Here is a 15,843-nt window from a genome sequence, read left to right as displayed (position 1 = left end):
TTTGACATACAAAGGGCTTGTTATAGTTAAATAGTTAAATATATAAACAGAGTTTCGGGTAAATTGATGCACTTATCATCCATTGCAGTAAGGCAAAAAGATGATCTCTCCTGCCAGACTGTAAAATAGCAGTTTGCAGCAGCACTGGAATTGCAAATGCTCCCTCGGGTTGAATGAGTTTGGCTCTGATGGAAAATGCTGCAGACTTGAACCACTTACAAAACATAATGTTTTTTCAGAAGCTGACTTCTAAATGATGGATGTTTTAAAAAAGGAACAAACTAAATCTAGTTTTCTTTGTTGCAGAGAAGCATTTCAGAAAATTCTTTGGTAGCAATGGATTTCTCAGGACACAGAAGCAGAATTATAGAAAATCCAACAGAAGCCCTTTCAGTTGCAGTCGAAGAAGGATTAGTGTGGCGGGTATCAACACCTTTGTTTTATCAGAATAGTATTTTCTGGGTTGTTTTTGTTTGTTTGATTGTTTTTCTAACAAAAAAACTTTGAAATCATGTTTTTACTTCTCTCTCATACAGAGGAGAGGTTGTCTACGACTCAACTCACATGGTAGTCCTATTGCCATGTCTAACATGGGTATGTGTGAGTTAATCAATTGCCAGAGAAATGCAATAGCTGGTTCTTTCAATAAAGGCAAAAAATTTTTTAAAGATCTTTGTTTTTACAGCTATACACCGATCTCAGTCGTGGTTTCATCATAAAATATCTAGAGAAGAGGCTCAGAGACTTATTTTGCAGCATGGACTTGTAGATGGGTAAGTTAATTCTTTACATAACTTTTCTGAGACACATTTCTAGTCAAAAGCTGCTATTTTAATGTACTTCTTACTGGGGGAGGGAAATGGAAAAAAAAAGAGTTTGCACTTACCTGATAGAAGTAAAAATTATTTTATATAGGGCTATCTGGGGATAAGTTGGTTTCTGTTTTATATCTTCTGGAAGCAATAAAATAGTGATCTAACACTTTGATTCTGTCACTGACCGATTACTTATGTCCACTCAGAGCCAGGCACTTGAGCTCTGTATTTGCACAATATTCTCTGGGAGCTGTCAACTTTGGCACCAATGTCTTTTGTATCTCTTATTAGTGGTGAAAGAATGAAAAAAAAAAGCCTGAAATCATTATTCTGAGATGAACTGTGCAGGGACAGCCATTGAAAAACTTATGCTTTTCCTCATAAAATGACTAAAAAAATCATATTATACCCTAAAGGTAAATAATAAATGTTAGGATAAGACTTTTTTTCTCTCATTTAAATATTAATTTTTTTTAAATTATAAAGTAAATAAATATTTTGTGTTCAAATCCTCCTATTTTTCATTTTTATGTTTTATCCTTACTCCTGTATTAAATGTAAATTTGGGCCTCCTTTTTTCAATGAGTAATTGCATAAAACTCTAAGTTTCTCTGAGTCTCTTTCCAGTTAGGTGCCTATAACATCAGATTACTGGTTAAATTCCTTCAGTTTTAGATTAAGTACATGGTAATACTGTTTTCTACATCTGCAGAAAAGGCTCTAGGATAAAAGGCAATGGAAAGAGAGTCCTACTCAGTAAGGATGGCTAATTGGACTTCCCCATTTTTATTTTTCCTTCTTTTTCCATGTAAGGGTTCCTATTTTAAAGTCTGTCTAATGATCCTGAAGCTGTTTCTGTACTCTGCATTCATTTTGTATTTGTTAAATGAGAGGGACAGGACATGGAGGTGACTCAAACATGTATTTCCGAGCAGTGTATAATTCCAGGGCTGATGAATCTTCCAGTGTATTTCAGTGGGTACACACAAACACACTGTTAAATGAAACCCAGTAGATTTGGTGAGCAAAAAGCAATGGTGTTCAAGATGAACATGCAAATACCTTGCTAACATTAGTTTAGTACAATGTTCTTTATGTTATGTTCTTGGATCTATTAATAGGTGTGCATGGTTTTGGTGAGGATGATACTCTTGTATGGAATGTCTAGAATTGATGAGATCATGGTACTACGAGCACTCGTGCTGTCAGATACATATTCAGGAGTTACAATGAAGTCATGAATACGTTACAGCATGTGACAAATGCTGTGCTTCTTGACAAGCTGAAAGAATTAATTATCACCAGAAATACAAACGTTTTTAATGAAAATAATATTTAGTTTCTGGGGGCAGAGGGTGGGGCAGAGAAAATAATCCATGTTGAGCCTTTTAAGGTGATCTCATGCAGGGGGATATCCTGCATATATGGCAGATGTCATAGGACCTCTTTAATACCATGTGTACCAACAAATAGTCTGTTCCTAATGGCTTGTAGAAGACAAAGGGACTATTATAAAAAGGATATACAGTAGTATCAGTATTTGAATAACCTAATAGCAGGGACAGCAACAGCCTTAAGGTGTGCTATGAAGGAATAAAGTTTTTGGATCTACTGTTCCAGTGTAAAGCCAAATTTCTTAACAAAGTTTATGTAGCAATTTTATAGATTTCATACTTCACCCCCTAAAGGGCATTTGAAGACATTTCAGTGATAAATGATTGACAGGATTGCAAACTGATTGGCATCTGATTGATGAATGGGATAATAGCATTACCAAAAGCCCCATGACAAAATGCAACTGGTCATTCAGAGAATTCCTTGTAAGTTTGTGAAGGAGTAGTTTTTTGGAGTCATCCAGCATGTCTGAAAAGCTTCCTTCCAACTAACATTTCTAAGATTCTGTGAACTACAATCCGTTCTTCGTAATAAAGTTATTTTTTGACAACTAAAGTAGGTCTATTGTGATAAGCTTAGAAAAGAGTAAAGATCTTTTTATGTGAAGGAGAACAAATGTTGCTTGTCTTTGCTGTTAAAAAAGGAAAAAAGTAAGAAAATTAACTTTAAAAGAAATGATGAATGAGAACATAAGTCCTAATCAACCTGAATTTCCTTTCCTACCCAATGTGATTACTTTGTGTACTGTTTAATGTGGATCCCGGAACTGACATTTGGCAACTCCATTTGGGATATCTGCGAAGTGCCACATTCTTATTGTCATTTTTCTGAACAAAAATAAAATGCCGGTCCTTAATGACAAACATAGAAAGCATTCAAGTTTATTCGAACGATCTGTGTAAGTGTGCTCTGAACATTTTTATGTCCTGAAGAGGGTGAAAGGCCACTAGGTGGTGAGAGAGAGCTTGTTAAGAGAGCCTGAGTCTACTGAGAAGTCTTACCTATCATATTTGCTGTGTGCTCTTACCGCATGCTGAGTTGGCAGTTATCCCTCTTTGATATAACTAAATTAGTGTCAGAGCTCCGAATTAGAATGGGTGGGGATTTTGATGGAAGTTATAATGATTATGGAATCCAAAATTCTTAATTCCAGGTATTTTCTTACCTTGTAAAACTAGGACTCTTAAAAGTTTTGAGGATGAAATTAATAGTTTGCATCCATGCTGTTAGTGAAAATCCACTGTAAGCCTTTTCTGCTTTCTTCTCCTGAAATCATTTTTTTTTCATATAGCAGTTATGCTCTCATTCCTGGTACCTGGTTGGGCAAAAGTAAGTGGCCTCTAGTCCCTACATGGTTGATACATGCAAGTCCATCTTACCTGTTTCTTTTGTGACCTGAAAGAGCAATAAGCTTTCCAATGGCTGTCCCTCTATTTCCCTTATTTGGTACATTTGTTAGCCATAGCTGTTCCAGGCCTGCACAATACAGTTTGGACTTTGTCCACTACAAAGCTGTGAATCAGTTACTTCCCTCTGTCCTCCAAACTGTTCTCAGCTGATATTCAAAACCCAGTGATTCAGTGAAAGCTGTTTCTTATTGTTAATCATCCTTAGCCTATACCAGGATTATGGCAAAATTATGTCTTTCTATAACCTGGTTGGAATACATTTTCAGTGAACTACTTGCAGTGACAACTGTTAACCATTGGGAGCGTTGTGATTTGAATAATGATGCCATAAAGTAAGCGAAGTGTACCTGTGTCTCAGTGGGAATTGTGCTGATGTGCAGACGTGGGTGCGCACTTATGAATATTGGCCAGACGTGAAAGTCATTCTACAAGTCTCGCATTACGCTTTCTGTAAACTTCCTGTTAAGCCACCTTTTGAATTTTCCCTATAACGTTTGTCATTTAGGTAACACAGTCGCACAATGTTTGGGTCAGAGCCCAGATAAAAATTTTGTTCAAAGCACAAACTTTGAGGGTGCTTTTCTGTCTGAAGAGATACATTGTAATTCTGTGCAGTGTAAAAACTAACGCCTACAGTGTCATTCATTCTGAGAACGCATATTTTTCAGATAAGACAAGGTGAAGAAGAATTTAAGTATTTCCAGTGACACATTTGCAAAGAAACACTGATTAAAAGCATGATGTACATAGTTAATGTTATTTTTGCTTTTCACTAATACTTACTATAATGAATTACAACAGTTCTAACTGGATGTTTCCAAAAGGATTTCCAGAGTGCCCTTACTGTGAACGTTTTCAATCTCTTTTAGGGTATTCCTGGTACGTGATAGCCAAAGTAACCCCAAAACATTTGTATTGTCACTGAGTCATGGATTAAAAATAAAGCATTTTCAGATTGTACCTGTAAGTAAATATTTCAGTTTATATATACAGTTGTAAACCAAAACAATTGAATAGTGGTGATAAAATATTGATGGATTTTTTTTTCATTTGCTGTTATGCAGAAGATGTAAGCGTAATACCTCTGTCACTAAAAATAATTAGTATTCTTGAGTAGAGCTGAATATTTGTGAGCTTTGATGTTACAAAGTTAGACTAGTACTGTGAAATCCTAAAATGTGTCTTAAAGAAATAAACGAATCCATTCGACCTGTAACAGAAGCAACCCTGATGGCAGAAAATCTTGTATTAATAAAGGTCATATTGCCTGTTCAATTTTAGATAGGTGCACAATTTGGTTTTAGTCATCTGTTTAGGTGTCCTGCCTATGACGTGTGTGTGTTTGTGTATCTGACTCGTCTGTTCGGGATAGTTTCTGTCAATATTTTTCAAACATTTTTTTCTGACCTCTCTTCTTCATTTGTGTTATTGTGGTATATTCATGGCCAAGTCTTCTTCAAAGGGACAATTTTAGCAAAAAATTGATATCCTTATTTAGCCCAGCTTCTCAGATGTAAGCTGAAATTTCCTAAATTGAAATCATATTTCCATCAGTTTTCCTTGAAGATTTCATCCAGTTATCCTACTGGAATGGCCAGCTTTCCCCATCTCTTCCACTCTTTTCTGAGGTGGTTTATGCTGGTTTTTGTACAGGATGCTCCTGTTGAGGCGAAAAACACTTCAATGTTACATGTTTTAGCCACATAACTGAGCAGACCTATAGCTTTTTCTTCTCTCTTCACAAAAAGCTTTCTTCCAGACCACATAATATTCTAGCCTCCACGTTCCTTCCTCCTAAAGTTTCTGTGATACTTTGCTGTTTCTCAGTAAAAATGAGTGTAGTGGCTTTTGTTTTGTTTCTGATCTGGTGATCCACTATAATCATTCACCAAATTTCCGTATGCCATACCTAGGGCTTGTAGCTGATATTCTCCCCTAAAAAAGTTCCTGTAGAATAAAGCTGAAGCACTATTTCAGGGGAGGAAAGGAGTGAAACAATGTTAGTTACAAGAATTGCCCAGGATTTTTGTTGTGTTTAGGAATAAACAATGGAGGATACCTTCATCCAAAAGTGTCCTGGATTCCTTGTGAACATCAGTGTATGCTCTGTGATTAAAATCCCAAGTGTAAGATCTCTGTGCTACTGACTGTGGGGGATAAGTGTTGTGTTGCTTAGAAAGCCTTCTGAACTCCATACAAATACTGTATGATTCTACTGCATTGGGATGTCATTTAACTCTCAATTTTAAGAGACCACTTTTTCTTTCCCTATCAGGAAAGAGAACCTCTCTTCTGTGAGAGCAGAGGTAGCCAGAAGCTGCAGTTATCTTCAGTTTTCCCTGAGCTGGATAATTCTCCTCTTCTCTTCAGAAAAATTACCCAGTCAATTCTTATGTTCTTCAGATGTAAGCAGTACATTTGAGGAATTGATCATACACATGCATGCTAAAACCTTGCTTTCCTGTTGTAGGGTCTTTGGAGAAGCCAGGAATTCCTTGTTTTGACATACAGACTTCGGTCAAATTTTCCATGCTGATAGTCTAGATGACCTGTTCCACTTCGGTGAAAAACCTGTCTTACTTGAAGGACCTTTTTTTGTTATTTTTAAAGTAAAGTGATTTCTCCTATGCTAGTTACCAGGGGTAAAAATAAATATCTCTAATGAGAACAACTTAATCTGGAGAGAGAATGTAAATATGGGTCCTGTTAGTTCACCAAACATAGACATATTTCAGTTCCTTTCTGTCATCTAATTTGCCATTGCATTCAGTACCGTCATGCCATTCTCAATGCCCAGACTTATCGCATGTTCACTTTTTGCTAGATCAATACTCTTCAAGGAGTTCAGAAATGCATTTTTTTGAGGGGAGGGGTGCTGTTGATCTTCTAAATGAAGTTATTGTTTTTCTAAGAAACAAGACATTTTGTGTTACTGCAATAAGTTGGTAGCTTATTAGTTGAAGATCAAGGTTATCTTTTTGAACTTCAAATTGTACTGTTATTCTAAACTCTTGCCTTTTTCCAGTCATTGGGAAGCGAAAATAATTTTCCTACTAAATATAAATAAATAAATGGCATTTAGAAGGTCTTTTTGCAAGTTAAAAATAATTCAGTTTCTAAATGAATTATTTTTCTCTTACATTTTAGGTTGCTTCATTTAAAAATACTGCATTTAAAAATGTCTCCTTCCTGCACAAGTGCATCATGTTAACTTTGGTAACATGTGCAACAGGTTTTGCAGGTGGGTGGCAGGGAACTGGTTGTAAAAAATTGAAAAGAAATCCTTTGGGATACATTTAGGATCCCATACTGTGAAAACTGGAGAACTCAATATCTTAAATGTATTTTTCAGCCTTACTACTCTGAGCTGATACAAGTTAATTTCAATGTAGAAATTACTTGTTCTGTAGTCCATGTGAAAGAAGAATGGATATGCATTTCTGGGACTGTCTTTTTCCACTAAATGTTTTTCCATAATACCCTTCTTAGCTTGCAGAAAATGTTAGGTTCCTGAACAGCATAACTTTGATATGAATTTTTCCTTTGCAAAATACTGATTGCTTTAGAATTAGCAATCTGGTATTCAGTTCAAGCTTTGGGATTACTTTGGAGGGGGGATAAACAAGCTGAAAATTAAATCCTGTTTGACAGGCTTCTGAATTGTCAACTCTTCCTTGTCTTCAGTGTGTTGGCAGGAAAACTGCATGCAGAAGAAAGTCCAATGGATGATAATCCATTTTCAGGTTATTAGCTGGAGCACAGGAATTTACACATGCACGCATTGGTAATTCCTTAACTAGCAGTGTTTGACCTCAACTGACCAAGTCTGAGAATAAAGAATTTGCAGACTACTTCCAGACATGGTAGAAAGGGGTAGAATAGCTGTAAGCTGTAAGCAATTCAACAGCTGCTTCAGATGAGAAATCTTAATTACAGGTAAGAGAGCTAATTATATCTTCTTCCCTCTGTACTCCAGTAGGATAGTTGCATCTTTGCCTCACATACCATCTACTGCTCTACACTAGCCCTGCTTCAGGATCTTCTGTTCACTACTGTCCAAATCTTGTAAACTCTCTTTTTTCCCTTTTCTTTTTTAAAATAGTTTAAGTAGAGATTTTTATCCTCTATTTACATTAGTACTAGTTAGTTACTGTTGCACTGAAGCTTCTTGATACTAGATGTATCAGCAGTAGAGGAAATAAGTCAGCAGTGCAATACAAACTGACCAAGAGCTAATGTTCAATAACCTAGAACAGGGAAATACTGATTGTAAATTTTTAAGCATCTGAAAGTCAAAGGTAACATTTCAAGCTATGTTTCTCAGTTTCTTCTTTCTTTCCTGTATCTATGCTAATACATGCATTTGGAGCTGCATCTGTTCTTTCTCCTATAACAAAGAATATATTACTACATCAAGCATGTTATTTTTGCAATGGACAGTTTCTTTGGTAACACATATCATCTTGTAGACAAATGAAGTAATGTGCACCTTATAAAATAAATTATATAAAATGTAGTAGTTAGTTAAACTTGGCTGTTTCTTGTCATTCTGTAAAAACTGTGTTCATATAAACTCCAGTTATCATTCCAAAGCAAAGGCATAAAGAAGTATTGTTAATGCAGAAAGAATATTGTTTATATTTATTTAACCGTTCTTTCCTTTTAGGCACATACCTATATTAAAGGCAAAGTTGAAGAATGCTTTATCTTTCTGTTGTGCATTTTTGATCTTGCTGTGAATGATCACTGTATTTTTCCTTCTCTCAGTAGTCATGAGATTAAAATATCCTGGTCTACAAAGAAGGCTTCTCAAGTATGTCAAGCATGAAGAAATACCATAGCAAAGGACAATTTTATTTTATTTTTATTTTTTTCCATTTTTACAGTTGGAAGATGATGGGAAGCTATACTATACCCTTGATGATGGTCATACCAGATTTACTGATCTCATCCAGCTAGTGGAATTCTACCAACTTAATAAAGGAGTACTGCCTTGCAAGTTAAAACACTATTGTGCACGAATTGCTCTTTAACCAAAGTACCTGTTGTTTCATCAAAGGGAAAGGAAGATACTGGAATTTTTTTCCCCTTAGAGGCAGTTTGTATTGTAAGAAGGGAAAAAAGCATTACATTGTAAAGAGTCTATGTTTAAGCTGCAAAAAAAAAAAAAAATATATATATATATAGATAAGAACTTTGCTTTGTGATTGTCACCAAACTTAATTTTATGGTTTAAAAAAAAACCAACCCTCTTTTGTATGTAATTCTTTAGTGTTGTCTTGGATTTCTTTTGGGTTTTCTTTTTCAACTGAAAACAATTTAAAATGATATTGTGTTACTTCTACAAAAATATAACTGAAGGGAGGATCTTTGTTCTTAGGTTTAAAATTAACTTTTTGTCTCTGAATGCCTCTCAGTTTCTGTACATCACATAAAAAAATGTATTTACTGTGGTGAGGATAAGAAGCTGAACTGCACATTTTATTTGTAAATAAAATGAATAAATATTTTGCACTATATTTTTGAATGCTACTTTGAGGATTATCATATCCAAAAAGTGAAAAATCATTAAAACCACTTCTAGCTGATCAGTTGTATTGAGTTGTGCTATTACTATTGTAATATTGTAAAGGACTTTTTTTTCTCTAATCTAATGACTAAATCTACATCGTTATACAAAGCTGAAGTGTCACTTGCTTGGCTGTGATACATATAAACATGCAGAAAGTATCATGTAGTGTATAACATGGTTTAGTATATACCTACAGTCTCTAACATAGAGGGAGAGAGATCTGTTCTGTGGATTGTTGCAGAGTCGGGGAGGGAATGAACTTAATTGCCCTTAAAGGTACCATTCAAATATTTATGAATTTACAATATTTACAATACTTACAAATAAAGGTAAATCTAGTGAACTTTACTCTTTGCTGAAAACCTGGTGAGAGTGTATTTGCAGTCAGTTTCTAGCTTGTTTTATTATTTATCACAGAGTAATAATTTCAATATAGCTACCAGTCAACCAGTCTTTAGAGATTACCAAACATGTAACATTTGAGCTAAAGGGAAATGTTTTGGTAGAACAAGTTGAATTTTGGATCATAGTGTTAGAAATACTTTTGGCATCTGTGTTTTGAAAGAGAGGTGATGCTGCTGCATCCTTGAACAAAGACTTGAGTGGAGCGGGATTTGGATTGAAAGAGGCATCCCTGTCATAATGCTTTGCTGCCCAATAGGTTTGATCTTGCTATGAGGGTTCAGGATATAGCCCTGGATATCTTTACTTGGGGTAAAGGCTGGAGTGCAAAGTAGTGCTTGGAGATGGACCATCACACTGAATGCAGCCCCTCCTGCCTGTGCTTGATTCGATTCTCTGACTGTCAGATAACCCAGCTGTTCTGCTGTTGGAGCTCATGAGGAGGGAAGGTGAAGGAGGCCTGTGCGAGGGACGGAGTAAGATGGACCAGAGGTGCAGAGTAACAGTGTGCATTAGCTGACAAGGTTATGTATATGGAAGCATTAGAATAGTATGGTAACTATGGTTTTGTTATTGTGTGTCTGTGGAAGGCAATCATAATAACATAATACTGTGATACTTAATTTACTGACTTGATCCACACATCACTGACCTTTTCCTCTGGTATGCAAATGTGTTTTTTAAAGCTCATTAAAAAAGCAGCTCTTCATAACGTGTACCAAAGATGCAGCATATGCAGTGCCTAAGCTCATTACATTAGGAATGCCTTGTAAAACTCTTCACAGTCTAATAAATTCAACACTTAAACCTTGAATGTAATTACAATTTGAATGACGAAAATATACTTTTAATTAAAACCTCTTCAGATTTAGTTTAATAATGTGATTACTTCTCAGGCCTACTATTATTTCAGAGACAGGTACAGAATAAGAAGAAACATTCTCCTCTGCATCCCTGTTTTTTTGATCATCTGACAAAATGAATTGTCTACAATAGTGCATTTCTACTTGGACATGTGAAAGCTTTGCCATAATTTTTATTTCTATTTATGTGTTTGCTAGCATGCTTGGTAGAGAAGCTTAACTGCTTAGTGAGTGAGGGCCTCTGGACCTATCATTAAAAAAAAAGAGAATGTGGGGATTACGTGGTGGAGCGACATCAAAAATCTTTGCCTGCTTATTTTAAACTTTTTTAAAAAGTGAAAAAATCCCACCAGAACAAAAAATCCCACCAAAAAAGAACCAACCAACAGCCCCCCTCCCCCAAGACAACACACACACAAGAAACCCCACAAAAAAACACAAAAGGGAAACCCCAAGTAAAACAGAGTACTCCTTAATAAGCATGGAGTTTAGACGTTTTAAACTGGCAAGTACTCAAAACATTCTTACTCTGTAAAGTGTTGTCTCCCACATTTTGACAGCTCTCTATTAAAATCTAAACTGAAATTTTGCTGGGAGTAGAAAATCTTCTTTTACAATTGTGCATACTTTTCCTGAACTGCATGGTTGGTTGTGACTACCTCATGAAGACCAAACCAGTAAAAGTAACTAAATCTAGTTTGGTGTTTAAATGCCTTAACAGGCTACCTCCTTGTTTAAATATTACTGAAGGAAGAACCATGAAGGGAGGTAGTCTTAACATGTAAAAACAAACAAACAAACAAAACCACCAACAAACACACACACACACACACAAACAAAACCCTCTGATATCCCAGGCTACTTTAAAACATGCTAAATGGTACAGGTGGTTGATGTATGACTTGCAAGATCCTTGCTAGCAACCAGTGTTTTCTTGTCAGAAAAATGGCAAGATTTTTTATGACCCCACCCAGGATATGTCTGAGTGTAAAGTTCTTTGAGGGTGTAGGCAATACTGTTTGAAACAGAATTTCTGTGTGTTAACTGAGGCTTCTGATTAGGAATACTACTCTGAAGTGCCCACTGTTACAAAAATAATTGGCTAATCAGGAGTTGTTAGCAGCTCAAGGAGAAAGCAGAGCTATTTTGGGAAAGCCAGTCTGTGAACCTGCAATAGTTTGCTTCTCTAAAAATTGTGGAAAATTTTATATTTACCTCATAGAGAATTTAAGGATTTAAAAAAAAACCCAACCAAAAAAACTAAAACAACAACAACAACAAAAAACACACACACACACACAAAAGAAAACAAAACCAGGAAAAGAACCCAACCCAACAATAAAAAAACAAACAAAACCCTACCAAAAAAAAAACCAACCCTGAAATCAACCAACCAACCAAAAAAAAAAAACAACCACAATTTCATTTGGTTGTGTTTGTAGAGGGTTTTTTAGTACATAGGGAGGTAATTTGTTTTTATCTTTACTTTGGGCAGGTTAGAATTTACAGTCTTAAACTTCTTGATGTTTAAGTGTCAAAGCACCTAGGTTTGAAACATGATACGTTAAAAACACAGCATACTTTCTTCAGGTTTAAAATTTCATACGTCTTTGAGTGTATCTGTGTAGCGCCAGGAAGAGAGAACTGAGCTTGCCATGCAGAGGTGCCAGAAGCAGTGTAACAGTACATGCCCAGCTTTCTATCTGGGGTAATTAGCCCTGCAGGAGTAAGCTCTAAAGATGTGAGCTAGTTCAGGGATTGCTCTGAACCTCAGCTCAGCATTGTATTTGTTGGCATGCCCTTTTGTGCCTTAGTTTCCAATCTTAAAATCTTCTTGGCTCAAAGGAGATTAAAAGTTAATTCACTGGTGTTTCATAATGCATATACATACAGGGCTGGAATTAAGGTTCATGGGCAACATTAGATGACATTTTTAAACTTCTGTGTGTTTTTACCTAACAATCTTATTAAGTCACTTAATGAATTTTTTGAAATGTAGCAGGTCTTCAGTTCATCAAACTAAATATTTTGAAGGAGAGCTTTAACCCGTTAAATAAAAGAGGATTACGTATGTAACTAACTACAAGTGGGATCTTTCAAGGATAATTGAATTTCTGTCAAATGTTGTCTGTTACATCCTGGTTTAAGAATTACAGCGTTTTGTGCTTCCTTGGGGGTACAACTATTCTGTAGTGTAAGTGGGTTTGGGGTGTCTCATTTTAAGACACAAATCAGCTTATTTCAGGAGAATGGCCTCTTCTTTTTTTGTTGTTACATTGTGTAAAAGCTACTCATCTTCATCTAAATAGAAGCCACTCAGCCACCAATTAGTTTTAACTGTTTAAACCTATTTAATAAATGCATCTTGCAAATCAGTCTAGCATTTGTCTGTAAGGACTCTTATACGGAATTTTTGTTATCTATATTACTTTAGTTTATAAAAATACAAAGCAACTTACAGCTTATGTCAGCCTTTCTGTTTGGTTAACAAAATAATTATCACTGGTCTGATATTTCAGACTACTATTCCTCAGCACTGTAATGCATTCCATTTCTAATTTCAACTTTGTAGCTGAAGCTTTCACTGAAATCATCGAAGATGGAACATACGCCATTGCTCGAATATACTTGCAAGCTTTCAGAGGTTAAACACTTATGGTCTATGCATAATCAATGTGTATGGTAGTGCAATTAACGTTAAATTTAATGAAATGCATGAATATTTAAAACTTAATGAATCTGGCTTTGCAGCATGCTTTACAGCCTGGTTCCCATATGTGAACAGTATTGACTGTTGGCCTCTGGATGTCAGCAGTGTATCGCAAAATTCCTGTAATCAGCTGCTGTTTTCCTGCTTCCTCTCAGAAAAATATCTGTGACTTGTGGTCTCTGCACACCTCCAGAACACCCAGCGCTTTTTCCTCTTATAAATTATTCACTTACTCTGTACCAATTAGTTCTACCAGTTGCTAGGTTTGTTATCAAGTTAAGCTTCAAGACAAGAACCTGAACTCAATGAGTGATTAAAAATTTATTAGCAGAGATGATTAAATATGCAGATAGTCTGTGAAGCTTGTTCTTGAAACCATTATATTACCTTTTTAATACTAATGATTTGTATAATTAATTTTAAAAAAGCCTGAAAGTCTTTTAAAAAAAATCAGAGTAGGACATAAAAGGGAAGAGATTAAATGCAGAGGAGGCAGTGAACCTGGGTATTAAAACAGCTCATTCACATGTATGGGCAATAAAGTGATTTCTTTACAGGAACAGTCTGTGGGTTTTTTCCCCCTCTGCTAAGTTGATTATTTTATTAATCTTTGAAGCAATTTGGGAAAACTATCAACTAGTGAGTCATATTTTCAAAACAGAACTTTATGCGATTAACGCTGATACGACGGACAATTCCCCTAAACCATACGGTAAGAAACTAAACTATATGAAGATGCGGTTTCAACAAACATTTAAGCATATGCTGGATTTTCGGTGTGAGAGTAACCCCTGGGTTTCCGTAGGAGATGCTCAGGTACGTTAATGCCACCAGTAATGCCACCAGGGAACAGCCGGGCAGTGCGGTAAATGCCAGGCACAGGTCCCTAAGAGGGGCTGTTCCCGATGCTGTCCCTGCATGTGAGGTGGGTGGTGAGAAGGGCCCGAGGTAGCAATTAGGCAGGTTTGGGGGTGGGGGCAAGTGGGATCCTCCGGAGCCGAGGGTGAGCGGGAGCCTCCTGGTGCTGTTGAACCTGGAGGGCTGGCTTTGGAAGAGATGGGCTGTCCTCCTTCCCCTGGGGGAAAGAAAGTAAGTGACTTTATTACCCAATAAGGGAGTAGCTAGAACAGAGAGGCAGCCCGGGGGCCTGGCTTTTTGCTTTCTACCTCCCTGAGAGAAGCAAATCCTCATGGCAGCGTAGGAGCAGCCTGGAGAGCAAAGGCAGTCACCACTAGCCAGTGCTGTGGCATGACACAGCTTTTGGCATCTGCTTGTGTGTGGCCACAATGCGATGTGTTAGATGTTTTGTAATGCCTCTGAGACCTGGCTACGTACTGGAAGCTGGAACAGGCCAGGGCTGTGGTTGAGGCTGTGTGCTGCCACCCCTCTGTGCTGGCACACAGCGGGGCAGGGAGGGTAGATGGTAGGCAGCATCCCTCCGCGGCTGCACTCTGCAGCAGGGAGAGCTGACGCTCTGCCTGGTGCAGCACCACTGATGACCATGGCTGATGACCCCAGCACGCCATGGGAGTGAGTTGCTGTAGATGAGGCTTGAAGGAAGATGGGGGCCTATGTAAAATAGGGTGTGAATAGCCCAGAGCTGCTACTGTGCCCTTTGCCTCCTGGAAAGGGAGGAGTCTCACCTCAGGTGTGACTGATGAGCCCCATTAGCCTGAGATTGTTAGAGTTAATGAGTTGCCCTGTGTGGTCTGTGTTTAGCTTGTAGGTGCGTGTTTAGAGAAGACATGTTATGCAGCAATTTAGAGTCAGCAGGAATAGTGAGTGAAATTGTGGGTTTTTTTAAGACTTGGGTTTGGCGTGGGGAGCGATAAAGCATGATGGGAGGTTGTCGTGTACCTGTTGTCCTCTTTTTTTGTATTGTATTTATAAGTTAGAATGCCTTTCTTTTCAAATCTGCAACTCTGTGTGGTATTCTTAGGCTTTAGTAATGTGAAGTGTAGTGTGTACATTTAGCTCTGACCATAATAGGCAGCAGAACACAAGTGCGACCTTGTCTAGAGTGAGACCCAAGGAAGGTGTTTCTATTGCTATCACCAGAGAACTTGCATGGCTAGGATCTTGCTGTGGAGGATAAGTCTAAGTAAAAATGGCTTTTCTTTATCCAAAATAGCAGGTGTGCCTCTTGGATGATGTGAAATTAGGCTGTGACCTAGGAACTTCCTTATCAGAGCACAGTCCTAGAAACATTTCTTTAGTTCTCTGGGAGGTGCATTGACTCAGATGTACAACCTTCCTTTCTTGCTTTCTTCTTGCTCTGAACTGAGTCGAAACACTGCTTTTTCACAAATCTATTTCAGCTTCCCCTTCTATTATGCCAGCTACCTACTGGGGGAAAGAGAAGGAGCAGAGGAAAGAGCATCAACTAGGGTAAGCAAGTTGTTAGAAGAAATTGAGAGGATATTGAATGTGTCGCTTCTCGCTTCCCTCATTGTGGCTGAAACTGAACAAAAGAATGAGTCCTTAGTCTTGCATTCCTGAGTATGGGGTAGGCTGATGTTTTCCCAAGTGGGATCATAAGTTTAGATAGTTTTTAATGTCAATGAAAACTTTCTAACATGAAGAAATATACTTAAACTGAAGGAAAGGAAAAGGTAACTTCAAATCTTTTTACAATGGAATAAGATTCAGGTGGGAGGCAAAAAAATATACACTTGAG

At 37.1% G+C, this 15,843-nt stretch overlaps 1 protein-coding gene across 1 annotated transcript in view; it reads left to right on the top strand.

Annotated features, from left to right (window-relative positions):
- The window catches only part of GRB14 (growth factor receptor bound protein 14), a 63,608-nt gene extending 54,807 nt beyond the window's left edge, over nt 1-8,801 (top strand). Inside the window, 5 exon segments of the mRNA XM_061452094.1 lie at nt 307-423; nt 537-594; nt 686-773; nt 4,489-4,582; nt 8,506-8,801. Coding sequence (XP_061308078.1) covers nt 307-423; nt 537-594; nt 686-773; nt 4,489-4,582; nt 8,506-8,652 — 504 coding nt within the window. The 3' untranslated portion in view covers nt 8,653-8,801.
- The last annotated feature ends 7,042 nt before the right edge of the window (nt 8,802-15,843 follow it).

Source organism: Pezoporus flaviventris, unplaced genomic scaffold (genome assembly GCF_033815535.1).
Source record: "Pezoporus flaviventris isolate CSIRO_AGI_PZ_B2104156 unplaced genomic scaffold, CSIRO_AGI_Pfla_v1 ptg000001l, whole genome shotgun sequence".
Taxonomy (NCBI): domain Eukaryota; kingdom Metazoa; phylum Chordata; class Aves; order Psittaciformes; family Psittacidae; genus Pezoporus; species Pezoporus flaviventris.
The sequence above is the reverse complement of the archived record's forward strand: the minus strand, read 5'-3'. Positions and strand labels throughout refer to the sequence as shown.